This window comes from Pseudorasbora parva, chromosome 10 (genome assembly GCF_024679245.1).
Source record: "Pseudorasbora parva isolate DD20220531a chromosome 10, ASM2467924v1, whole genome shotgun sequence".
NCBI lineage: Eukaryota > Metazoa > Chordata > Actinopteri > Cypriniformes > Gobionidae > Pseudorasbora > Pseudorasbora parva.
The window spans coordinates 39,393,079-39,419,679 of NC_090181.1; the positions used below are offsets into that span (position 1 = coordinate 39,393,079).

Below are 26,601 nucleotides of genomic sequence, written 5' to 3' on the forward strand. Positions count from 1 at the left end.
AAAAATGTGTTATCATATTCTACAAAATAAGTTAATGGATGGCGCTCGGGCGCTCGTGGGCTGAAGTTTGCTTTGCAGCCATTTTCAGAGGGTGGAGTTTGTTGTAGCTGCGCGCAGTCTATCAAACCAGGAAGTCCTCAATAACACATATTCACTTTCCAAATGCAGAGGAATGGTGTAAGTACAATCATATTCATCAATAATTTAATACCATTTATGCGTTGTTAAATTGCGTATCTTTATGCGAAAGCGATTCTGACGTACTTTTGAATTGGATGTTCACCTGTTCGACCATGTCAGTTGAGTTGTGTCACGGCATTTGTTTGCATGTTCCCAAGTGCATATATTCTTCCTCTTTGTGTTTCAGCATCTGTTGTTGAACTTTAGTAACTTTTTTATATCGTTCCTGACACAAAATATGAACTTCCTTGCCTTTACTATCATGTTGCATAAAGCTGTGCAGAAGTAATGGACAGGTTAAGTGGAGAAACTATATTTGACAGCACATTAGGATTGCTTCCAGATGCATGCTGATATCTGTGGTGTGTTTCTGCGAAATAGCACATAATACTATGTCCTTTCTGCTTTCTTCTAGGTTGGGGATCTTTCTGCCATGAATAAAAGGAAATCTTGTGCTCACAATGTTGTAAAACCCTCTAAGAATCCTAGGACAGATGGTAAAACACATGTACTGGATGAGGAGGAGGTTGATGAGGAAGATGGAGTCCAGCAAGATCACTTGCTCTCTGCTTCGGTCAGTTTAATGATTTCCTGAACGGAACCTATACAATAGTGCGTTCATAATGAACATTATTTTGACGATTCTGGGACAAAATCATTTATCCAGAGGTGTGTAGAGTACCTGAAAACCATACTTGAGTAAAAGTACAGATACCTTACAGTGAAAATGACTCCATCAAGTCACCAGTTCCGATACGATTGAGTAAAAATCTGGTTTTAACAGTACTTAAGTTTTTTAGTTGTATTGAATGTAGGCACGGAGATGTAATATTTTGAATCCAGTGAAAAACAAGAAACAGTTAATTTGCGAGGAAAGCGATCACGCTTATTTTCTAAGATCAAAGTAAAACTGAACACTTCAAAACTGCAATAAATTAAGGTTGACAGAACAGCCTCTTAAAGGGATAGTTCACCCTAAAATTAGTATTACCAAGGATACTCGCCCTCAAGCCATCCAATGTGTAAATGTAATTCTACTTTCAGACAAATATTATTGGAGTTATATATAAAAAAAATGTCCTGGCTAATCGAAGAATTATAATGGCTGACTGCCCAAAAATTGAAGACCAAAAAAGTGCATCCATTCATTATAAAAGTACTCCACAGCTCTGGGGGGGTTTATAAAGACCTTCTGATGTGAATCAATGGGTTTGTGTAAGAAAAATATCCATATTTAACACATTTTAAAGTAAAATATCTAGCTTCCAGCGCATCGCCTTCCTTATGCAGCTTACGAAGAAAGTGTAACATCTCACAGTTCAAAATGCTTATTCCATGTCCTACGTCATCATCGTGCCAGTTATGCTTTTTTTCATAAGTTGAATATGGAAGGCTATGCGTCGGAAGCTAGATGTTTTACTTTATAACGTTTTAAAGGAATACCCCACCGTTTGTTAATATTAAACTATGTTATTCCCTTAACTAAGACGAGTTGATGCATACCTCTCTCGTCTCTCAAAACCTTGATCGCTCTGACGAAGAATTAAAAACTTACAGTTTTAACTTTCGCCAATGTGGATCAGTGATTTTGATGATGTCACATCATACTGAACTTCAGCTTCTCATCACATTTTCTGTCCAATGAAATGCTCTCTAGAATCTGAAGCCCCGCCCCCTAAATTATAATAGATGCTGAAGCTGCATCCATTTGGATTCTGCACAGAAACGATTAGAGTTTAGGAGGCTCTGGCCGATCTGTATAAACTAACTAAAGGTGCAGTATGTAGGATTTTTGCAGTAAAATATCCCAAAACCGCCAGGCCATTGTTATATATGTTGTTCAGTTGAGTTAAAATATCCCAAGCATTTCCAACTATTTGTAAATTGTGAGAAAATTGCTATTTTAACCAAGGAGCCGGGACGTCTGAGGGAGTCAAACTTGGTGTCATCAAGCTACAACTTTGTTTTGATTAGGCACCCTCTAGCGGACAGAAAAGTTACATAGTGTAGCTTTAAGTAAAATGAAATAGCCAAAGCCTGCTTGTACTGGACACTAGTTTCAGTGTCATCACTGAGTGCAACGACGTCTTTATCTAATATATGGAACACCTGCGATTCAGCAACTACCTGCTAATAATGCACTCATATTTGCTTAAAGTTGCTTTGTTGACAAGTTTGAGGAAACAAGGGCAAAACGCACAAGCTACAGTACCTTCAATGCCCTGTAGATGATGATATCACTTCTTTTGTAGCAGAAATAAGCTTCTGCAGAAAAATGCATTACTCATCACAAATGTATTGGTGTAAAGAGTACATATACATACATAAAATTTAGACAAGTAGACTGTAAAAGTTGGTAATATCTTTGATACTTTCAGCCAAGAAGTACTGTAACTGACTGCATTTGCGCAAATACTTTACACCACTGCATTTATCTTTTGCTGTTCCAGAGTGCCGGAGACATCGGAGTGATCGAAAGTATCACTTTAAGGAACTTTATGAGCCACAATTTGCTTGGACCTTTCAAATTTGGACCAAATGTCAACTTCATTGTTGGGAACAATGGGAGTAAGAATTTTTTATTCAAATGTATTCAAGATGTGAATGTACACTACCAGTCAAACATTTGAAGACTCTTGAAAGCATTTCAGATAAATTGTACCTATATATGAAATGCCTAACTTTTTTAATGCGTGTTATTAGAGCAGATAGTGAAAGAAAAGCTTCCAGTTGTGTTATTTCATCATAGTTTTGATGACATGACATTACTGTTGTTTTAAAATGTGGAAAATACTTTAATAAAATGATCAGTAGATGAGTCCAGACTTTTGACTGCCAGTGTATAAATAAGTGGTTCTCAAACTTTTTGACTCAAGACCCCACTTTGTCCGAGACATTGTTTTCATGTTTTTAGCATTTTAATTAAACGGTTAGTTCACACAAAATGTTTAAATTATCATCATTTAATATAATTTAGGCCTAATGTTCATGTTGGCCCAAACTGGTAAGATCTTAGTTCATCTTCGGAACACAAATGAAGATATTTTTGATGAAATCAGAGAGCTTTCTGTCCCACCATAGACAGCAGTTTAATGAACACTTTCAAGGCCCAGAAAGGTAGTAAAAACATGTTAAAATAGTCCATGTGACTAAATTGGTTCAACCTTAATTTTATGAATCGACGGGAATACTTTTTGTCTTAAAAAAAAACAAACAAAAATTTATTCTTGTCTGTGTCAGTCTCCTAAGCAGTTTAGGAGTTGTTACCACAGTGCAGAGCTTCCTAGTTCTACGCCAGAACGCCGGCTTACCATTGGCCGAAGCTGTTCACGTGAGCACCAGGACGCATGCGTATGATGCTAACGCAGGAGCTGACCAACGTAAACTGTGTAGGAGACTGACACAGACAAGAAGAAATTGTTGCATAAAGTTGTTATTTTTGTTTGTTTTTTAAGCACAAAAATTATTCTCTTTGCTTCATAAAATTCAGACTGAACCACTGGAGTCACATGGACTGTTTTTCGGATGTTTTAAATACCTTTCTATACCTTGAAATTGTCTATAGAGGGGTCAGCGAGCTCTCTGATTTCCTCAAAAATATCTTCATTTGTGTTCCGAAGATGTACGAAGGCCTTACGGGTTTGGAAAGACATGAGTGTTAGTGATTAATGAAAGAATTTTCATTTTTGCGTAAACCAACCCTTGAAGATTACGTTACATATCTAAATTTAAATAACTTTAAGACTATTCTTTAAGAGTGTTGAGATCCGCTGTTACAAAATGCTCAAAAACATAAAAGTATTAACAATGTTGTTCCTCAAAAAACACCATTTCCTCATTGTATGTATGTTGTGACGCTTCTCTAAGCTGGGAAAAGTGCCATTCTGACAGCGCTTATAGTGGGTCTTGGTGGAAAAGCAACCACAACCAATAGAGGAACATCTTTGAAGGGTTTTGTGAAATATGGAGAGAGGTTAGTATATTTTAGAAGGAAAGATGCAATAACATTCCTTCATAAGATAATGGATTTTCTAAGCACTCTGATCCTTTTTTACAGTTCTGCAGACATCAAAGTGAAATTAAAAAACAGAGGTAATGATTCTTATAAAGGGGACATTTATGGAGACAGCATCTGCATTGAGCATCGGATCTCAAGTGATGGTTGCAGGACTTGTAAAATCAAGAATAAATTGGGTAATTGCATGACTTCTGTCGACGGGTTATATCAGAAACAGGGCGTCCTCTCTGTGCACACATATATTGAGATCTGCTCTATTTTTAGGGCATGTCATTTCCACAAAGAAGGAGGAGTTAACTGCTATACTGGACCATTTTGGCATTCAGGTAATACTTGTACAAAAATCAGCTCACATATAGTGCTATTTTATAAAAGATTTCATGTTCTTTTACCTATTTGTCTTTGTAGGTTTAATTATTTTGTTGGTTAAAACGAAACACACAAATCTGTAATCGCTTGTTTCTGGATTTATTTCATATTACAGGTTGACAATCCTGTGTCAGTTCTTAATCAAGAAATGAGTAAACAGTTCCTGCATTCAAAAAGCGAAGCAGACAAGTACAAGGTGATTTATTTTTCACGTATTTCACCAATAGTCAGAGCAGCTAACTGCTTTCACACTTTTTTCTATTGAACATCTTGTTTTTTCTTTGTAAGTTTTTCATGAAAGCAACTCTTCTGGAGCAAATGAAAAGAGACTACATTCACATCAAGCAGACTAAAGCCTTGACACGTGACCAGGTGGAAAGACAAGAGGAGGTGAGGCTTTATTCATTGGTTGTTAATTCATTAGTCCACCCACAATGCATGTTTTGCACTGACTGTCATCTCTGTGGTAACATCATAGGTCATGTCTCTCTATTTTTAGTGTCTCAAAGATCTCAGGCAGTTGTTCTTGCAAAAGAAAGAAAGATATGAACGCTTGTCGTCGCTCGACGATATGAGACAGACTCTGGAGGAGTTGAAAAAGAAGATGGCGTGGTGTTTGGTGCGTTATTTTAGTGTGTCTGACAGAAGTGTGAAAAGTTGCTTGTGCTAGAGAGTTTCTGTTAAACTGTCTCCGTTGCTTGTAGGTGAGAGAGAAGGAGAGACAAGTTGAACAGCTCAAGGAACAAATTGAAAAAGAAGAGTCTGATTGTAAAAATGAAGAAAAACTACAGCTCTGTCAGGTGTGTGTGATTAGTATGGATTTGTTTTGTATTGATTGTTTTAATTGATGATTGTTGCAGCTTGCATATACCGTATAACATTTGTAAACTGCTTTTCAGAACAAAGTTTCCATTGCTGAGAAGAGATTGCAGGACATCCAGATGAAGCTTTGCACGCTTAGAGAAGAGCAGGAACGTTTGACAGAGGAGAGCCAAAAAATGAAGGAGGACATTAAAGTCAAAACAAAAGCACAGAAAAAACAGGAGGTGAGATGTCTTCATTTTCTCTTTCTGTTAGTTATTGCTCCTTCCAATAAAGTCAGAAATTGAGTTTTTGAAGACACGCTTGCATGTATATTTCTGTATTATATCTCAAGCTACATAATACCTGCATATGTTTTAATTAAGACTTGTATCTCTCCACAGTTAGAATAAGCATTCAACATTAACAACTGAGCAACATTTCCCTGTTTGCAGTATTTTGTTACTCTTAAAGAAATATTTCACCCAAAAATGAACATTGTCACATTTGACATTCTTCTGTGAAAAAAAGGAGAAATGGAAAAGCAGATGTTTTAAAGAGCGCTTGAGCTTTTCTTTGCCAATGCTGTGAAAGCATAAAGAGACTCCATAAAGGACAAAATATCTGAGGTCCATATGACTTTTCAGTGAATAATAACTTAAAGGGATTATGACATGAGAAATCATATTTATTTAGATTTTTTTGACATATAAGAGGCGTTTGTACCATTAAAACATCCGCATTTATTTAATCAAGCTCGGCAAAACAGCTCGTTTTGATAATGCAGAATCTGTGATGCTACGCAGGCAAATACATTTGCACATGACGAATAGTTATACACCATTGCACCATAGGTCCCGCCCACTGGCATTTAGTCGCCTAGCGGCTGGCATTTGCCTACACTGGATTTGAGCATTGAATTGCGTTAAAAGCAAAGAACCCATTGAACATTATAGAACATTATAGCATGTTTTCGAAAACGCATACTGGCAAGCAATAGTGAGTGGGCGTTGACATTGTTTCCTATGGAATGATTTTGGCCAATCATAACAGGAGTCACCCCTTAAAACAGCAGTTCATTTGTCAGCTCCATTCATTCGCTTTCTTTCTGAATGTAAAGCAATGTGAAAGTTTTGATTTTGTGTTGCAAAAGAAGAAAGTCTTATGGGTTTGAAAAGACCTGATGTAGAGTAAATGATTATATGGTCTCAATTTCTGGGTGAAATATAACTTTAAGTTAGCTGCATGTTTTAAACAGGGTCCTTGTTTCCAAAGAGTTTGTATAGTTTTTTAGAGTGCCAGTTTTTCAGGTGGTTTACTTCCGCGCTGAGAATAAATTGAAACAATTAGAAAAGGAGCAATGTCTTCTTCAGGAGAGAATTCACAAAATAAGTAATGGGTGAGTCCATTTGTTGAGGGAACACCTCTAATTTTAGGCTTTATGTTTTTTAAATATTTTATGACAGTATGTTTAATGTCATACTGTATGTTTTATTCTTAGGGCGTTTTCACACCTGGCTCGTTTGAAGCGTTTGTTTAAGAACCTGGTGCGTTTTCTCCCTTAGTTCGGTTCGTTTAGGCATATATGAACACGGCAGTCGTGTATGTATATTATTGGGGGCCAAGCACAATAACAATTGTACAATAACATTGCCATTCTTAATAGTCTTCTGCTTCTTCTTCTATTAAAGTCTATGGCACAACCGCTTGCTGGAAAGGTGTGAAATTTGGCCACAGACTATATTTGATTTATAGTCTTAACTGTCACCATAGTAAATTTGGAGTCTCTAACTCAAACCTTCTAGCGCCACCACCTGTCAGTTTTTTTGTCGTAAAATACTATATTTTTCAAATGAATGAACTTTCCAAAACTCTGTAACTCCTTGTGGTCAAAGTTTATTATGGAAATTCCAAAAATGCTAATAACTTTGATTAAATCAGCCTATAGTGATGAAAACAAGAACCATTGCCAAACTTTTTATTTTCTTTACTTTCTAAACTCCTAGACCGTTGGGCTGATTTTCACCTAAATCAATCATATCATCTTCAGGCCACGCCTGCAAAAATGTATCTGTATCTCTGCGATTTTCTGACATATTGACACCAAACTTGATACTTGATATGTGTCATTGTCACCTTACTCTGACCACACTACATCAAATTGTTAACAGCACAACATATTAATTGAAAGTGATAAACCATTTAATCATATTACTGATGGTATTTATGATTTGTTTTTAGCCATTTTGCCTAAAATCATAATATGTCTTTAATTAATGGCATGATTTATCATGCATTCTTTGTGCTTGGCCTCTTAATGCAGATTTATTATTATATTATTGTTATTATTATCTGTATAGTTTTAAATTTAATTAAATATATATAATTCATCAGTTAGAGTGGGAATGATGGCTACATTCGTAAAAGGGTCTGCGTGTGTCACAACAGCTACAGATAAGTCCACAAAAAGATTGCGGGGCGAACTTGTCAATCCATCTTGATGGATTATGTAGAGGAATTTCTGACCAATAAGAGGACAGTTTTACTCACATGTATCTCACATGTAATGCTTTAAAATGTTGCCTTGTGAAAGCGAACAGAACCAAGAAGAAAAAGCTACATTGTAACAAATTAAGTCTGTTTCAGAACAAAGCAAGCGATCTACAGGTCTGAAAACGCCCTTTGTTGACATTTGTTCTACAATATCTACAGGATTCAAATGAACATGTAGTTAAAGTAATCAACTAATTTGACAACGCTGTTAATGTCACGTTTTTAGCAGTGGCAGAAGAAGTCATGAGACTGAGCACGCACAGCATCTAAAAAAAATATCAGCCTTCAAAAAGCAACTGGAAAAGCTTGAGACAGAGTCCAGCGCTCTGAATCAAGAGATTAAGGACAAACAACAAGCTCTGTTTAAAGGAAGAGAGGAATATGATAAGCTGAGGTAAAGTCTGGCAACTTTATTATTTTGTGCCTTTAATTGACTGGAGAGTGAGGAGGAAGACAGGAAAATGGTGGGACACGAGGCATATTCAAACCTGCTTTGCCGTAAACACAAGGCTTAAAAGGGATAGTTCACCTGAAAATGTTGTCATTTGCTCACCCTCAAGTTGTTCCAAACCTGTGTGAGTTTTTCTTCTTCTGCTGAACACAAAATAAGATATTTGAAAAAGAATGTTTGTTACCGAAACGTTGACGACACCCATTGACTTCCATTGTATTTTTTTTTTTCTACTATTGAAGTAAATGGGTACCGTCAACTGTTTGGTGACCAATATTCTTCAAAATATCTTATTTTGTGTTCAGCAGAAGAAAGAAACTCACACAGGTTTGGAACAACTTTTGGTTTGGAGGGTAAGCAAATGACAATATTTACATTTTTGGGTGAAAAGTCTTGAAATTTACTTAAAATGTGAAAAAGCCACAGACTTTTGTGATTTAAACAATATTTTGTATTATGAAAACATTTTAAGTTGCAAAAAAAAACTTGTTCTAGTCTTCCAGGAAAAGCAATGATAAGAGTAAAATGTTGTGAAGTCTGTCAAATTATGACTTTTTTTTTATTTGTTGTGTAAAGATGTGTGACCCCACACTGTTACTTGATCATTAGCAGTATTTTGATATATTACAGTATTGGAGTTTTCTTCATTTTGTTTTTAGCATGGAGGAAAAAAACATCCAGGTCTCTCTGGAGTTCAAACTGAAGAGAAAAAAGCATCTAATGGCCAGCAGATCCAACAGACTGAGACGGTTTGGTGAGCACATGCCAGAATTGTTGGAGTTAATCGACAAAGCCTTCGCTCAGGGGCGATTCATCAAGAAACCTGTGGGCCCAATAGGTGAAAGGCGCTGCATATCTTCAGATTATTCACTTTAACAACTTGTTTTGTTTTTTAAAAGATTATTCACCTTTGTGGTTGAATTTACCATTAATTAAATGTTTTTCTTCTTCGCTAGGTGCATGCATCAGCCTAAAGGATCCCAGTTTAGCCGTGGCTGTGGAGAGTTGCTTACGAGGTTTCATCAAAACCTTTTGCTGTGACAATTACAGGGACGAAAAAGTCCTGCAAGGACTGATGTCAACATATTTCCCAAAAGGCAGTAGGCCTCAGATAATCGTGTGCCCATTCACAGACCGTGTTTATAACCTTCAAGGCCGGTAAGAAATATTAGTGTCCAGCAGTGGAAGTTTCTGAAACAGAAGTCTTATATAAGTATGGTTTAATGAAGTTTTTGTGTTTTCTTTTCAGTGGAGTCCATCATCCTGAGTTTCCAACAGTGCTGGACTGCCTCAATATCGAAAACCCTGTGATAACAAACTGTCTCATTGACATGAGGGGCATTGAGTGCATTCTTATTATCAAAGTAAGTCGACTCCAAGCGTTTACGAGCAAGTCTTTTATGCTCACCAAGGCTGCATTTATCTGAAGTAAAAATACAGTAAAAACATTAATATTGTGAAATATTATTACAATTTAAAATAAGTTTTTCTAATATAATATAGTATATAGTAATATTTCCTGTGATCAAAGCTGAGTTTTCAATATAATATATATATATATATATATATATATATATATATATATATATATAATATATATAAAGTGTGGCCAAGGATGGTGACCCATATTTGGAATTTGTGCTCTGAATCCAAACTTTTGAATCCAAGTGTGCACACACACCGTTAACACACTCAGTCGTGGTATTGCGGGTGGAAGAGCGCTGGTTATTCATTCCCCCCACCGACAATTCCTGCCGGACCTGAGACTCGAACATGCAACCTTTGGGTTACAAGTCCGACTCTGTTATTATAAATTGTAGTAATATTTCACAGTATTACTGTTTTTTCACTGTGTTTTTTTCTGCAGATACATGCAGCCTTGGTGAATGTACTGTAAGAGACTTCTTTCAAAAAATGTCTTAATTATTCCACACTTTTGACTACCTGTATGTGTATAAGAATTTATTTATATATATATATATATATATATATATATATATATATATATATATATATATATATATATAATATATATATATTAGGGCCGTGACTTTAACACGTTAATTAAGATTAATTAATTACGTGACTTTAACGCGTTAATTAATTACGCAAAAAAAAATTAAAAATTTTTTTTACCACACTTATTTTTGCACCGCGGAACGTTTTTCAATGAATGAGTTTCGACGGACCATTTATACTGGAACACCAACTAGCGCTCCGGAGTCACGACAACAACAAACCATGTGAACATGAACGAAGCTATGGAACGAAGAAGCTGATGAGACTGCTTTGCTTGGCCCTGTGGATAGGAAATTTTGTTTTAAAAAACGAAAGGATGGAAGCATCGTCAAGAGCACGGTTGTGAGCAAGCTATACAACAAGGAATTTGCGTATCACTGCAGCACATCGAGCCTCAAATATCACAAAAATGCTTTTGCTAAACTTAATGGCAAACATTGCGCTGGTCTGCTGGACTGAAATAAATAAACAATATTTTGTTGATTAAGCTTATGTTTTCAGTCATTATTCAATGGTATACTAAAAATACATGTGAAAAATTACTTCTCATTGTTCTCAGGTCAAATATTTATATGCAATTAAAATGCGATTAATTTCGGTTAATTAATTACAAAGCCTCTAATTAATTAGATTTTTTTTTTTAATCGAGTCCCGGCCCTAATATATATATATATATATTATACTACCCGCCTACCTGACCATCTGAGGGCACCTCAAGCTCTTGAGACTTTTAAAAAAGGACGTAAAACATTTATTTTTGGGAGAGCTTATTTTTAGCTATTAAATCTATTTGTATTTTCGCATTTTTAAATAATCTTAACTTTAGCACTTTGAGATTTGTTCCAAATTTAAAGTGCAATACAAATAAAATGTGTGTGTGTGTATGTATATATATGTGTGTATATATATATATATATATATATATATATATATATATATATATATATATATATATATATATATACATTTACACACACAATATGTGTGTGTATATGTATGTAAGTATGTGTGTACACATTTTTAATAAAAGGTTTTTTTTATTTGATTTGAGACCAATTGTATTTTTCTAAACAGGACCATACTCGTGCAAGGAAAGTAATGCAGGGTTCGATACCGCCAAGGAATTGCCGTGAAGCTTTCACTGCTGGTGGTGATCATGTGTACTATAATCGGTCTTACACCCCTGACAAGGATGTCCTGGTCAAATATCTTGGTGGTGACCCAGAAGCAGAAATACGGCAAGTGTTCTCACCCTCTCTCCTCTCCACCTAATGCCGGTGTGTGGTGACTGCACTGGTTTATGGCTGCCGTCACATCATTGCATCATCAAGTGGATGCTGCACACTGGTAGTGGTTGAGGGAGAGACCCCTGACATGAGTGTAAAGTGCTTTGGCAATACAGTAGTACATATTAAAGTGCTATATAAATGCCTAATTCATTCATAATTCAAGTGTAATCTTGTCTTTCATCAAGTCGTTTGACTCTAATTCTACCTGTTTGTTGAAATTTTATGCAAAATAACTCACAATACACCTGTTAAATATATTTTTTCGCTCGGGGCACAATGGTGAAATTTCATGCAAACTCTTGTGGGGTTTGAAGCTGAATTTCTTTCATCGTTTACTTGCCCAAAACTTTAATGCATGTTCTGAGGCAAATGATATTTGAATGTATTTGTTCGTCTCTTTGATTCACAGTCTAGTGGAGTCAGAGCTGGAGAACAATCAGGCTCAGCTTTTACGCTTCCAGCTTCACTTGAGCTCTGTGAAGGAGGACATTCAGTTAATGGAGGAGAAGTCACGTAGTGTCATCAGGGCCTTCAAAAAAAATCAGGTACTGAACTATCCATATTCACAACACTTCTGCTGTTATTCCATGTTCAAACATCTCTACATAATTGACTGATTGAACTAATTTACACTTTATTTTTAATTTTTAGGAAAGTATAAATAAGGTGAAAGCTTCTATAACAGAACTTGAGAATATTGAAGAGTCACAGGCTGAGGACATCAGCTCTCTGGTGAGATGTCTATGAATTTAACAGGCTATGATAAAATTATGTTTATCATTTTATGACACAGAATAATATGGAAGCTTGTTACTGCCACACACACGTTTTAAAAGATAATTGCAACCTTTTTATCTCACGATTGTGAGTTTACATCTTTCAAAAACCTTTTTTACGAGTTATAAAGTCAGAATTTGCGAGTTTTCTTAGAATTGTGAGATATAAACTCACAATTACAATTGTAAGTTTATATCTCACAATTCTGAGAGAAAAAAGTCAGAATTGCAATATGTAAGCTTACAATTGCGAGAAAGAAGTAAGAATTGTTAGATAAAACATCACAGTTATCTTTTTTTATTTTTTTATTCTGTGTTGGAAACAAGATTCTATAAATATGTGATTTGTCAAATGTGCAGGAAGAAGATGCACAAGAGAATGAGCAGAAGATCGAATCAGAGAGGAGAAACGTGAAAGAGGCTCAAGACGAATTAAAGAATCATGAGAAAGTGCTCATGAATATTAATCAGAAATATAAAGATGTGAAAAATAAAATGGAGCAACTGTCAGATGAGACAGAACAACTGAAGGTGAGAGACACCACTGGGCGTTTGGCATACATCGCAACACTTGGCTTTAAATATTTTATGTTTTAAACATGATTGAAGAATTGATTCTTATTGATGGAATCATTATCATTAAAATGATTACCACTGGGTTCCTAAAGTCATGAAAAACACCTTTGATTTGAATTATTTCTGACTCTTGCATTAAAAAACCCAAGTGTCTTGTGCAAAAAAAAAAAAAAAAAGTGATTTAAAGAAAGGTGCATTTGTCTTGAATAGGAGGAGCAAGTGAAGGCAGAGACTGTGTACAGTAAATTCGATCAAGCCATGAAGGTCTTGGAGAAGAAACTCGAGGATCATCAGGCCAATATTCAGGGCATGAGAGACGAGCTGGCACTCAGAGAAGAAGAAACACAGGTTTTCACTCATTTTGTTCTGCCGTAAATAATATATTTAAAATTCTCTGCCATAAAAAAATGTGAATATTGTTCATCCAAACAGCAGTACAATGACATATTGGAGTTGTTAATTGTCTGGAAATGTTTTGTTGTGTAGGATTGTGAAGCCAAAGCCAAAGAGATCTGTCCTGTGCGACAGCAGGTAGATCAGAGTGCCAGAAGTATGGATGTTGAGATCACACGCCTGCGACAAAAAATCACTACGCAAGAGAGCAGCCATGGTGACAAGGAGCAAGTTATCCGGTATGCAAGGATGTTCTGGGAAATGAAAGCGGAACATTATACCCTTTTACAAAGTCTTGATTTTATTTTGGGGTCTACTAAAATAGGTTTTCATGCTTGAATTAAAAAAAAAAAACACATACATTTTCACATATTTTATATTGTTGCAGCACCTCTTCTCTCAGTCTGTCAGTAACACTCTGTTTAGTTCCTGTCTCTATGAAGCCCCTCCTTCTGAAACGCACAGTGTGCTCTGATTGGTCGACTGGATCAGTATGCTGTGGTTGTTCTGTCAACTGTTTCGAACGTGTTTGGGAAATGTTACACCCCTTACCATAACCACAAGTTTCAACACACCACTAGCTATATCAGCCAGTCTTCGTCTCTATTTTGTGTATGCATCGGGTGGGAATTATTTAAAGTGGTCATAATTTAGAAATAAAAGGCATTTTTCCTACCCTGATTTTAGCCTTCTGCTCTGAACGCTCTGTTTTAAGTGGCGTGTCTGCTGTGAGACTTCAGTGTAAACGCCCTCTGCTGTGATTGGCTAACGTCTTTCCATTTGAAATAGCTAAGTATCATTCTCTCTTTTAGCACGTTTTTACTATTACAGCTCTCATGGGTTACTATTCGTGAAAAGTGTTAATTTGAATCTATGGCATTATTTTTAGGTCTATGGCATAATATTAAGATCTATGGTATTATATTTAGGTCTATGGCATTATATTAAGTTCTGATGGCATTATATTATATTAAGATCTATGGCATTATATTTAGTTCTATGGCATTATTTTTAGTTCTATGGCATTATATTATATTCAGATCTATGGCATTATATTAACCCCTTAAGTGTCACTGGCCCACCGGTGGGCCCATTTGCCACTGCATGTTTAAAACAATATATCCTATATTTATCCTGATCTAATGTTGACAAACTATATATCAATCGAAAGCTTACGAACTCAAGATTCATCCTGTGCAAACCGATTTGAAATCGGACCTTGCGTTACCATGGAAACGGTGCTCTAAATTATTCTAGCGGTCTCCTCCCCAAGTGGCATTGTCATGTTTCATATTTATTTAACATATTTATTTAATTTATAATAAAAACCTTTTCTAATCTTGACAAAATGCATATCGTCGGAAAGGTCTTAGTCTCACCGTTCTATATCTGCAAACTGTTTTGTGATATTTACACAAAAATATGTACATTTGACACAGGAAATTGCATTTAAAAAAATCAATGGAATTCGAATGACACCCGGTGGCTATTTGTGGTACAACGCCTAAACAAAATCTCATGGGAACTTCAATTTTTGTGATATCAACTTCAAATTTGGAACACAAATTGATTAGACATATGGCTTTGATTTGATAGTAATTTTAGAGTCCACATTATTTTGTAACATATATATTGTATATTAAATATTAAATATCTAGTACAGTATATTTGATTTACAGTACATTTAAACTTCCATAACTTTTTTAAACTTAAATTTTTTGAAGTGATTTCACTTGAGCAATACTCTGCTGACTGTCTTCTTTAAAATGAGACCAAACTTATGTCTATATTCCAAAGCATTCTTGAATTGCAACCATTTAATTTTGGATAGTGAATTTTCATGTATATTTTCAAAAAGGGGGGTGACACTTAAGGGGTTAAGGTCTTATGGCATAATATTAAGCCATAGATCTGAATATAATATAAAGATCTATGGCATTATATTTAGATCTATGGCATTATATTACGATCAATGGCATTATATTAAGATCTATAACATAATATTAAGATCTATCTCATTATATATTAAGATCTATGGCATTATATTAAGATCTATCTCATATATTAAGATCTGTGGCATTATATTAAGATCAATGGCATATATTAAGATCTATCTCATTATATATTAAGATCTATGGAATTATATTAAGATCTATGGCATTATATTAAAATCTATGGCATTATATTAAGATCAATGGCATATATTAAGATCTATCTCATTATATATTAAGATCTGTGGCATTATATTAAGATCAATGGCATATATTAAGATCTATCTCATTATATATTAAGATCTGTGGCATTATATTAAGATCAATGGCATATATTAAGATCTTATGGCATTATATTATATTCAGATCTATGGCATTATATTAAGATCTATCTCATATATTAAAATCTATGGCATTATATTAAGATCTATCTCACATATTAAGATCTATGGCATTATATTAAGATCAATGGCATTATATTAAGATCTTTTGGCATTATATTATATTCAGATCTATGGCATTATATTAAGATCTTATGGCATTATGGTTGCAGTGATGGTCATTGTAGACGATCACACATGTTGAGCAGATGAAAACATTGATCTCGTCATTACAGCTCAGTTTCTGTACACTAATGAATGCTTTCATCTTCACTTCACTGGTAAAGTGATATAGTTAAGAGATTTGTTGAATAAAATGGCAGTCACTGGTAATCGCGTCACTGATAATCTCTCACTGTTTGATTGACAGCTTCAACACGCGCCGCTCCAACGATTGCAAAGGCAGCTTTCTTTGATCGTTTTTTTTATAGAATTTAATCTCCATTTAATAACTGATTATTTTCATCCTGCTAAGAGGAACAACGCAAGTTGACGTTTAGTCACTGGTTTGATTTACTGACATACAGACAAAGAACATCTGACTGTACATGAATCACATTTCAGATTAGAAGGCATTAGAATTAACACAGTTACTTACATTTTGTATTACTATCGAGCCAAGGCACTGCACAATATTTAGTAGTCCTCAATGGCATGTTTATTGCTTGGTACCTTGATCTGGTTTTACACTAGGCTGGGGTGGGGCTAAATAGGCAGTGATGAAGTAGGCTGATCTTCTTCTGCAGAGGCGGTGTTTCACCACACGCTGACGTCACAGCCGGCACATTGTCAGATCTATCGTTTGCTGGGCCTGCACTGCAAAAAAAATACCTTACTTACTTAGTATTTTTGTCTTGTTTCTAGTCCAAACATCTAAGAATTCTTAAAACAAGAAGTATTTACTACACAAGCAAAAGTAATTGTCTTGTTTTCTGAAAAAATAACTCAAAATTAAGAGAGTGTTTGCTTAAAATAAGCAAAAGAATCTCCCAATGGGGTAAGCAAAATAATCTTAATTCAAACAGAAAAGAAGATTATTTTTCTTACACCATTGGCAGATTATTTTGCTTATTTTAAGCATTTTATTTTATCTCTTAATTTTGAGGTATTTTTCCCCAAAATAAGACAATGATTTTTTACTTGTCTAATAAATGTTTCTAAATGTAAGATTTTTTTGATATTTTGACTAGAAACAAGACAAAAATACTAAGTAAGAAAAGCAGTGTTTTTTGCAGTGTGGTGTCAATTAAAGTTTTCAGCTCTGAAATTTACAGGATTTTCTTATATCATGAATCATAATGAACTTATATATATCAAAGGCTGAATGAAAAGTAGATTTCTCAGTTCATGACTCCTTTAAATGAGGAATAATGGGATGTGTCTGTTATTAAACAGACTACAATCGAGGCGTTTCAGCGAGTTCAGAAAAAGTGTACCGTGCACTGATATAGAGAATAACTCCCTTTTGGAGTGACTTTGTGCTTTGTAATTTTGCATATCTTTTTAATGCTCAAAAATACACATAAAATAAAGTTTAAAGTGTAAAAAAGCATAATAGGACCCTTTTAAGACATTTTTGTCCCTTTCCACAGAAATTAATTTTGACTCAGCTTTGTAATCTTTCTTTTATTTTAAAACTGTGATTATGGTAACATACAATGGAAATAAATCATGTCAGCATTTAAAAGGCTGTACTGTATGTCAAGCCTGTTATTTTGCCAATGTGATTAAAAAACAATTTTTAGATCTGTAATAAATTGACAAAAATATTTTATTTTTTTCAGAGAGTACGCAGAAGCTCACAGTAATTACAAAAGCAAATCCAGCCAGTTGAGGGATCTCAGGAAGTTTATTGATCGTCTCGACAACATCATGATTGAACGTCAGGACCGATACAAATCACTGCGACGGTAACTTACTTAGGCTCCAACTGGGACTTAACGGTTCTTTATGTTTGCAGGTATGAACACAACAGTAGTTTGTATCTGTTTTGAATTGTGTGTTGTTTTGTCAGGTCACTTTCTGTGAGGTGCAAGCTGTACTTCAACAACTTCATGATGCAGCTGCACTGCTGTGGCTCTATGATGTTTGACCACATCAATGAAAGTCTGTCCATTTCAGTAAGTTACATTTTGCCCTCTTGCTTGTTTTACTCAAATGTTTGACAGACTAAAATCAATCTTTCTCAATTAATATGATGAATCTAATGAAATATGTCATGTCATGTTTATAAGTTTTTTTTCTGACCCTCAAAGTGTCCACCTCCACTCCATTTATTATCCTAAATTAGATGCGCCTGTTTAAGGTCGTTAGCTGCATAAAGACACCTGTCCACCCCATACAATCAGTTAGAATCCTACTACTAACATGGCAAAATCGTACACCTCCACAAGGCTGGAAAGGGCTACGGGGAAATTGACAAGCAGCTTGGTGAAAAAAGGCCCACTGTTGGTGCAATCATTAGAAAATGGAAGAAGCTAAACATGACTGTCAATCTCCTTCAGACTGGGGCTCCATGCAACAGCTCACCTCGTGGGGTTTCAATGATCCTAAAAAAGGTGAGAAATTAGCCCTGAACTATACGAGAGGAGCTGGTCAATGACCTGAAAAGAGCTGGGACCACCGTTTCCAAGGTTACTGTTGGTAATACACTAAGACGTCATGGTTTGAAATCATGCTTGGCACTGAAAGGTCCCTTGCTTAAACCAGCAAATGTCCAGGCCCGTCTATGACCATTTGGATGATCCAGAGGAGTCATGGGGAAAAGTCATGTGGTCAGATGAGACCAAAATATAACTTTTTGGTCATAATTCCACTAAACGTGTTTGGAGGAAGAAGAATACCATCCCAAAAACTCCATCCCTACTGTGAAGCATGGGGGTGGTAGCATCATGCTTTGGGGGTGTTTTTCTGCACATAGGACAGGGCGACTGCACTGTATTAAGGAGAGGATGACCGGGGCCATGTATTGTGAGATTTTGGGTAAAAAACCTCATTTAGAGCATTGAAGATGGGTCAAGGCTGGGTCTTCCAACAGGATATCAAACAACATTTGATATCGTGGTTCTACAGACTCCGGTCCCAAATCAGTGCAAGATGTCAGTCCTTTATTTGGCCGTTGGCAGCTTCACTTTTCTTCAGTGGAAGGTAGCGATGATGTGCCGTTCATATATTTTAATGAGCTATAGAGACAGCAGAGAATAACTAGCATTCTATAGAGGAATTTGTCTGTTTAGGGCTACTGTAGAAACATGATGGCACAACATGGCGACTTCACTGTAAGGGGACCCGCGGTGTATGTAGATAGAAATGACTCATTCTAAGATAATAAAAACATTACGGATATTATATTGTATTTCTGTCTATAGATGCTCATAAATACTACACACTGCACCTTTAAATTATATTTTCACAATACAGTAATCAGAATGCATTCAAGAATTATCTCATGCTTATCAAGGCTCCATTTATTTGATAAAAAAACAGTTGTGTGTGTGTGTGTGTGTGTTTGTGTGTGTGTGATATAAAATGTATTAATATCATTTATTTCTGTCATTTAAAGCTGAATTTCCTCCATCATTACTCCAGTCTTCATATTACTCTGCTGCTTCATATTTTTATAGAAAATTGTGATGCATTTTGATGAATAGAATGTTAAAAGAAAAAAAATATGTTTGTAAATCTATTAATAGCTGTACTGTCTTTGATCATTTTAATGCCTTCTTGCTCTTTCTTTAAAAAAAATCTTACTGACCTAAATCTTTTTATTGGCAGTATCAGGGTTCTTTTGTCATGTATGTTAAATTGGTCTTGCTCAGGTGAAACCCCCAGGCCAGGAAAAAAACAACGTCAGTGACATGCGTTCCCTCTCGGGAGGAGAGCGCTCCTTCTCCACTGTCTGTTTCATTCTGGCACTCTGGGAAATCACTGAGTCGCCCTTCCGGTGCCTGGATGAGTTTGACGTCTACATGGTACGTGCCTTTATAATGAATTTGAGGACATGTGTCATGTGTTGAACATTAGCATTTCAAAAATAGAGGAAGGTTTAAAACAACTCTTTTGTGTTTTCACAGGACATGCATAATCGCAGTATTTCAATGAACATGCTTGTGGCGCTTTCAGAACGTCAACACCTGCGACAGTTCATCTTCATCACCCCTCAGTCCACCAGGTAGAAAGTCTTCCGACTGTTATAAAGTCATCCCAAAATCAAAACAAAGAATTAGAAGTTATCATTATCATTTTATCCCAATAACAAATATCTAATCTGGCCACATTTTTAAAAGTGCAAAACAACATTTTAAGTCAATTTTGTTTAAAAAAAAATGTAATTAATAATTTAAATAATTCTCACCCAATTCATTTGCAAAATAATAGATCCCAGGGGCTCATTCTTTGTATGTCGATAACTCAGCTGGATTTGATTGTTGACGATTTGGCATGATCTTGGATTGTTTGATTCTTCGACACTCATCCTGAACCTGCTGTCAAGTCAAGTCACCTTTATTTATATTGCGCTTGTTACAATGCCAGTTGCTTCACAGCAGCTTCACAGTGTTAACAGGAAAATAATGCAACAGAATTTGATTCGGCTGTACAGCCGCTCTGGAGAAAACGGTGATTACAATTCTCATATACTGTCAATGCGTAAAGATCAGTAATATAGTTGAAATTTAAGTGTCCCTAACTAAGCAAGCCAAAAGCCAAAGGTGACGGTGGCAATGAACCAAAACTCCTTCTCCTTCAATGAAGAAAAAAACATTGGGAGAAACCAGGCTCAGTCAGGGTGCCAGTTCTCCTCTGGTCGACGAACAAACAGTGTATGATTATGATTCTGGCAACATTACAGGTCAGAAGTCATATTAGATCAATAGATATTCGTAAGATTATTCGAAAGATTGGAGTCATCACACCGGAGACGGGTTTAATGAGGATGTCGCGTCGATGCGGCATTTAGAGGGGGAGTTTAATTGACACGCTCTAAGCTGACACTTCAGGGATGTGCTGGTCATGTCCAGGCACAGGTCCACCATCTGGCCTGGATATGGCCCAAATCTGGCTGACTGCGTTAAACCTCGGGATAAACAGAGAGACTAACATTAGCATAGATGCCATTCTTCTTATGATGTAACGAGGACATCTGGTGTTACGGGAAGTGTTCCCGGTTCCGGCTGACCTAGTTAATGCAGCCTAACAATCATTTAACTGATTTGAATAATGTAAGTTAAAAATGTTCTATGTGTATGCCATGGATGCATTTTTTTATAGATTTAAACTGACAGTGTGTGTCTGCCTCCTGAACAATGCTAGGAAGACTGTTTCAGAGTTTAGGTGCTAAATAGGAAAATGATCGACCGCCTGCAGTTGATTTAGATATTCTATGGAGTATAATGTGTTACGAGATCGCTTAAATACTGAGGAGCTAAACCATTTAGTGCTTTGTAAGTAATAATTAAGATTTTAAAGTGTATGTGATGTTTAATAGGGAGCCAGTGCAGTGTTGACAGAACTGGACTAATATGATCATACTTCCTGGTTCTAGTGAGAACTCAGGCTGCTGCGTTTTGGACTAGTTGGAGTTTGTTTATTAAGCGAGCAGGGCAACCACCCAGTAGAGCATTACAATAATCTAGCCTTGAGCTCATGAACGCATGTACTAACTGTTCAGCATTTTGCATTGAAACCATGTGCCGTAATTTAGATATATTTTAAGATGGTAGAAATGCAGTTTTACAGACGCTGAAAAACGTGGCTTTTAAATGAAAGATTGGTATCAAAGAGCACACCCAGGTTCATCACTGACGACGAAGGCTTGACAGAGCAGTTATCAAAGATTTGACAGTATTCTAGGCTACTACTTATGGATGTTTTTTGTCCAAAAATTAAAAATTCGAATTAGTTTGTAGGAAATGACTAATACATAATACATTACTAATACATTACAATATTAATACAATTTTTTTTATCAGCTATGCATTCTGTTAATCTTGTGAATTGGTATCATCAGGGCGTGAAGAAATATAGCGCTGAGTATCGTCAGCATAACAATGAAAACTAACGCCATGCTTCCTAATGATATCTCCCAGTGGTAGCATATACAGGGCGAAAAGCAACGGTCCTAACACTGAGCCTTACGGTACTCCATACTTAACTTGTGAACGGTGTGACATCTCTTCATTTACTGCCACAAACTGATAACGGTCAGATAAGTACGATTTAAACCATGCCAATACGATTCCACTAATGCCAACATAATTCTTGAATCTATTTAAAATAATATTCTGGTCGATGGTATCGAATACAGTGCTAAGATTGAGTGATACAAATAGAGAGATGCAGCTACGATAGGATGATAAGAGCAAATCATACTCATAGCAACAGGTCCGTGAACTTAAACCTGCTCGAGAGCTGCTTATTTCATGTAAAAAGGATTTGAGTGCATCTTTTTAAGCAGCGTTGATACTTAAAATCTTTCCCAGCCACTGTTACTTTATTACAAGAGTTCCTTACTGAACCTGGGGCAATAATCATTTTAATAAATAATAAATTTTTGAAAATAATATTATAATGTTGTGTAGTCTATTTTACTATAATACTATAGGCACAGCCCCTTATTTGTGATGGAATAATTACTTCATCATTTTTTTTTTATGTAAGTCTGACACACAATGTTGTACAGTTAATCTGAGCCGTGCATTAAAGGGTTAGTTCACCCAAAAATGAAAATAACTTCATTAATTACTCACCCTCATGTCGTTGGACACCCGTAACACCTTCGTTCATCTTCAGAACACAAATGAAGATATTTTAGTTGAAAGCTGATGGCTGAGAAAGGCTTCAGAAAGGCTTCAATTGGCATTCAGTATATTCCCACTGACAAGACCCATAAAGGCACTAAAGACGTCGTTACAAAGTCCATCTCACTACAGTGGCTGTATAATAATGTTACAATGCAACGAAAATAGTTATTGTGCGCACAAAAATCCAAATAAAGACGTTATCCACTAAGTTATTGATGTGAACTCGACGCGTGCGCGAAAATGACGCAGATCCACCGTTCAGATACATGACCCGGAAGAGGAGGAGCTCTGCTATCACGTGAGTTCACGTCAGAGACCTACACAGAAGACAATAACTTTACATTTACATTTAACATTTAATCATTTAGCAGACGCTTTTATCCAAAGCGACTTACAAAAAAAGGGTAGAGCAATAGAAGCAACGAAACAAACAAAGCCAACAACCTGTAAGAGCTGTAAGAAATCTCAATTAATTAGCACAGTACACAACTGTTTTTTTTTTTTTTTTTTTTTTTTTTTTTTTTTTTTTTTTTATAGCCAGCTACAACAAATACTCACGTACGGAAAATACAGAACACTGGATTTGGATAGCTATGATAACAACCCATTAGGACTAAGGCTGATGCCCCAACTGTTGTCGTTAATGCGGATTCAGTGGCCCAATGGGTTGGTTTTGTATGGCATTCTAGCTAAACGCGCAGCAATAGCCATCGACAGCAAAAACTCACGTACGCAAAATACAGAACACTGGATTTTGGTAGCTATGATAACTATGTAACATACCCGCCTGAAGGCACAAATCCGGATGAGAGACGTAGATATGATCAGTAAGTGCTATTCTGTATTGGTCAAGTGCAATAGGAAAAGTGCAATTGGAAAAGATGTGTCTTAAGATGTTTTTTAAAAATGGCTACAGACTCGGCAGCACGAATTGAGATCGGCAGGTCATTCCACCAGGTGGGAACGGTCCAGGAAAATGTCCGTGAGAGCGATTTCATGCCTCTTTGGGAAGGAACCACGAGGCGCCGCTCATTCGCAGAACGCAAGCTTCTGGAGGGTGTGTAAGTCTGAACAATTGAGTTTAGGTATAATGGTGCAGAACCAGTGGTTGTTTTGTAGGCGAGAACTAGAGCCTTGAATTTGATGCGAGCAGCCATTGGCAACCAGTGCAGTTTGATGAAGAGAGGCGTAACATGCGTTCTCTTTGGCTCATTAAAGACCACTCTCGCCGCTGCATTCTGGATCAGCTGCAAGGGTTTGATAGTGCATGCTGGAAGCCCAGCCAGAAGAGCATTACAATAATCCAGTCTGGAGAGAACAAGAGCTTGAACCAGGAGTTGTGCAGCCTGTTCTGATAGGAAGGGTCTAATCTTTCTAATGTTGTATAAAGCAAATCTGCAGGACCGGGCTGTTGCAGTAATGTGGTCAGTGAAGTTTAACTGGTCATCAATCACAACTCCAAGGTTCCTGGCTGTCCTTGATGGAGTTATGGTCGATGAACCAAGCTGAATGGAGAAATTTTGATGAAGTGCTGGGTTGGTTGAGAAAACAAGTAATTCTGTCTTTGCAAGATTGAGTTTAAGATGATGCTCTTTCATCCAGTCAGAAATGTCTGTCAGACAGGCAGCGATACGAACACTGACTGTAGGATCATCTGGTTGAAATGAGAAGTAGAGTTGAGTGTCATCAGCATAGCAGTGATAGGAAAAGCCATGTTTCTGAATGACGGAACCTAATGATGATATGTAGATGGAGAAGAGAAGTGGTCCAAGGACTGAGCCCTGGGGAACCCCAGTAGCTAGATGATGTGACTTAGACACTACACCTCTCCATGACACCCTGTAGGACCTACCAGAGAGGTAAGACCTGAACCACTGGAGGGCAGTTCCTGAGATACCCATCGTCTTAAGTGTTGACAGGAGGATCTGGTGGTTAACTGTGTCAAAAGCAGCAGACAGATCCAGCAGAATGAGCACTGAGGATTTGGAAGCTGCTTTTGCCAGTCTCAGTCCCAGTAACTTGCCGGATAAAGTCATTATTTAGATTTTTTTGCGCACAAAAACTATTCTCGTCGCGTTGTAACATTAATGTACAGCCACTGTAGTGAGATGGACTTTGTAATGACGTCTTTAGTGCCTTTATGGGTCTTGTGAGTGGGTCAGTGGGAATATACTGAATGCCAATTGAAGCCTTTCTGAAGCCTTTCTCAGCCATCAGCTTTCAACAAAAATATCTTCATTTGTGTTCTGAAGATGAACAAAGGTCTTACAGGTGTCCAACGACATGAGGGTGAGTAATTAATGAAATAATTTTTGGGTGAACTAGCCCTTTATTTTCAGTGATGACGGATATTATGGGAGTGGCTTTGATGCAGCGCAGGAGATTCAGATAACTATCTTGACTCTTGAAAAATGTATGCTGTCACACCAATCTGCTTCAAATGAAATTAAATGAATAGCTAATTACAACATTGAAATAAAAATGCAAAGGCTGTACAAATACTAGAAATCATGAAATATAAACAGGCTTTCCGCTGGGTTTTAAAAAATATATAAATGTAGACCTTAAAAATTCTATTAAATAATTTTAAACTGTTCTTAATTTCCCTATGTCCATATAACACTACTCTAATGCTCGTCGAAATGCTCCCACAGCGCTTTTGAATTGTTTTTTTTGTTTTTTTGTTCTGTGGAGTCCAAATATAATTCGCAGTATTCAGACTACAAATAAGAACAACATACAATTTAGATTACAGGGCTGTGTTTCACAAAAGCATTGTGAGCTGAGTTGATCATAGAAACCATTGGTGGCAATGATGCTTTTGGGAAACGCCGCACTGTCAAATATGTGAAAAATAAAGAGTTGATGTTTTTTGAACATTCAAGCATGGAAACCTATTCTAGTAGACCCTCAAAACAACAGACTTTGTAAAAGGGCATAGGCTAATATGGAATTTAATGCATGATGTCTTAACTTTTTTACTTGCTGTGATATTGTATACATATGTAATTTTCCTTTTTTTGCATAGACTGAATTCAGCGTAACAAAGGTCATCAAGATATGTGCTTATTTTGCTCTCAATATGACTGACTCTTTAACGTTTTTGTGTGATACAACCAAGCCAAATGTGTCTTAGTCACAGCGTTCATTTATGATCAGCGTCTCCATATTCATGTTTATTTAAGGAGGAAATGCAAATGGTTTATACAGCACAATCTTTGCCTGAAGCAGGATTCTTGACTACTTGCTGAATAGCAAGTAGTCAAGTGTTTTGTTAAATAATTTGGTTTATCTAGTGTTTTGTTAAATAATTTGCACACATAAGTTAATCAAATGCGTAATTGTAAACTGAGTAAATAACAAGCCAAAAGCTTAATTTTCTCATTACAGGAATAATTTCTTTAAAATTCCGCCCAGGGTCTCATTTGATAAGATGGTCCAAATGTGTTTCATTCAGTAATTTTGAGATCTAAAAACACTGCCTCCTCGGGCAGCACTGAAATATAAAAGTTGATATAATGTTTTATATATAAATATTATTCTTTTTTTGTGTTTTTTTGCATTATCTTTCAGCCATCTACCTAAAAGTGCCAATATTACAATCCACCAGCTTCAGGATCCAGAGAAAGTAGCAGAGGAGGAGTGAGATGAGCGATAGGTATGGACACTGCCTGGAGAGACTGTACTTAAAGTGTGTAAAGTTGATATGCCTGTACAGTTTGTTAAGCGTTTGCTTTTATTTATTTTTTAAAGAACATTTTATGATTCTAATTCCTATGCATAGGGTGTTTTAAAATTGTGTGTAATTGTGAACAGTCAGTTCAGTTCAGTCATTTCCTTTTCATCTGGTCCTTTGGGAAAAGAAAAAAGGAGGTTCAGTTGTTTGACTGTTAGCACCTGTTCATGACAGTTTGAGTATGTATAGAGCTAGTATTTGTCAGTTTAAACCAGCATCCTCTGTAATAAACCACAATGATTTTCCTAGTTATTGTTAATAATTTCATT

The 26,601-nt window shown here is 36.2% G+C and overlaps 1 protein-coding gene across 1 annotated transcript; it reads left to right on the forward strand.

Annotated features, from left to right (window-relative positions):
* The first annotated feature begins 65 nt into the window (after nt 1-65).
* Nucleotides 66-26,580, forward strand: smc6 (structural maintenance of chromosomes 6). The gene is made up of 27 exons (XM_067456093.1): nt 66-177; nt 596-754; nt 2,631-2,748; nt 4,048-4,153; nt 4,238-4,374; nt 4,463-4,524; nt 4,683-4,763; nt 4,856-4,957; nt 5,067-5,186; nt 5,272-5,367; nt 5,467-5,613; nt 6,679-6,767; nt 8,148-8,315; nt 9,032-9,210; nt 9,329-9,530; nt 9,622-9,736; nt 11,466-11,629; nt 12,090-12,225; nt 12,332-12,412; nt 12,817-12,987; nt 13,243-13,380; nt 13,519-13,664; nt 17,581-17,706; nt 17,811-17,916; nt 19,615-19,767; nt 19,870-19,967; nt 26,170-26,580. Exons 1-27 carry the CDS (start codon nt 163-165, stop codon nt 26,240-26,242), a joined length of 3,288 nt encoding a protein of 1,095 aa, XP_067312194.1. The 5' UTR covers nt 66-162; the 3' UTR covers nt 26,243-26,580.
* The last annotated feature ends 21 nt before the right edge of the window (nt 26,581-26,601 follow it).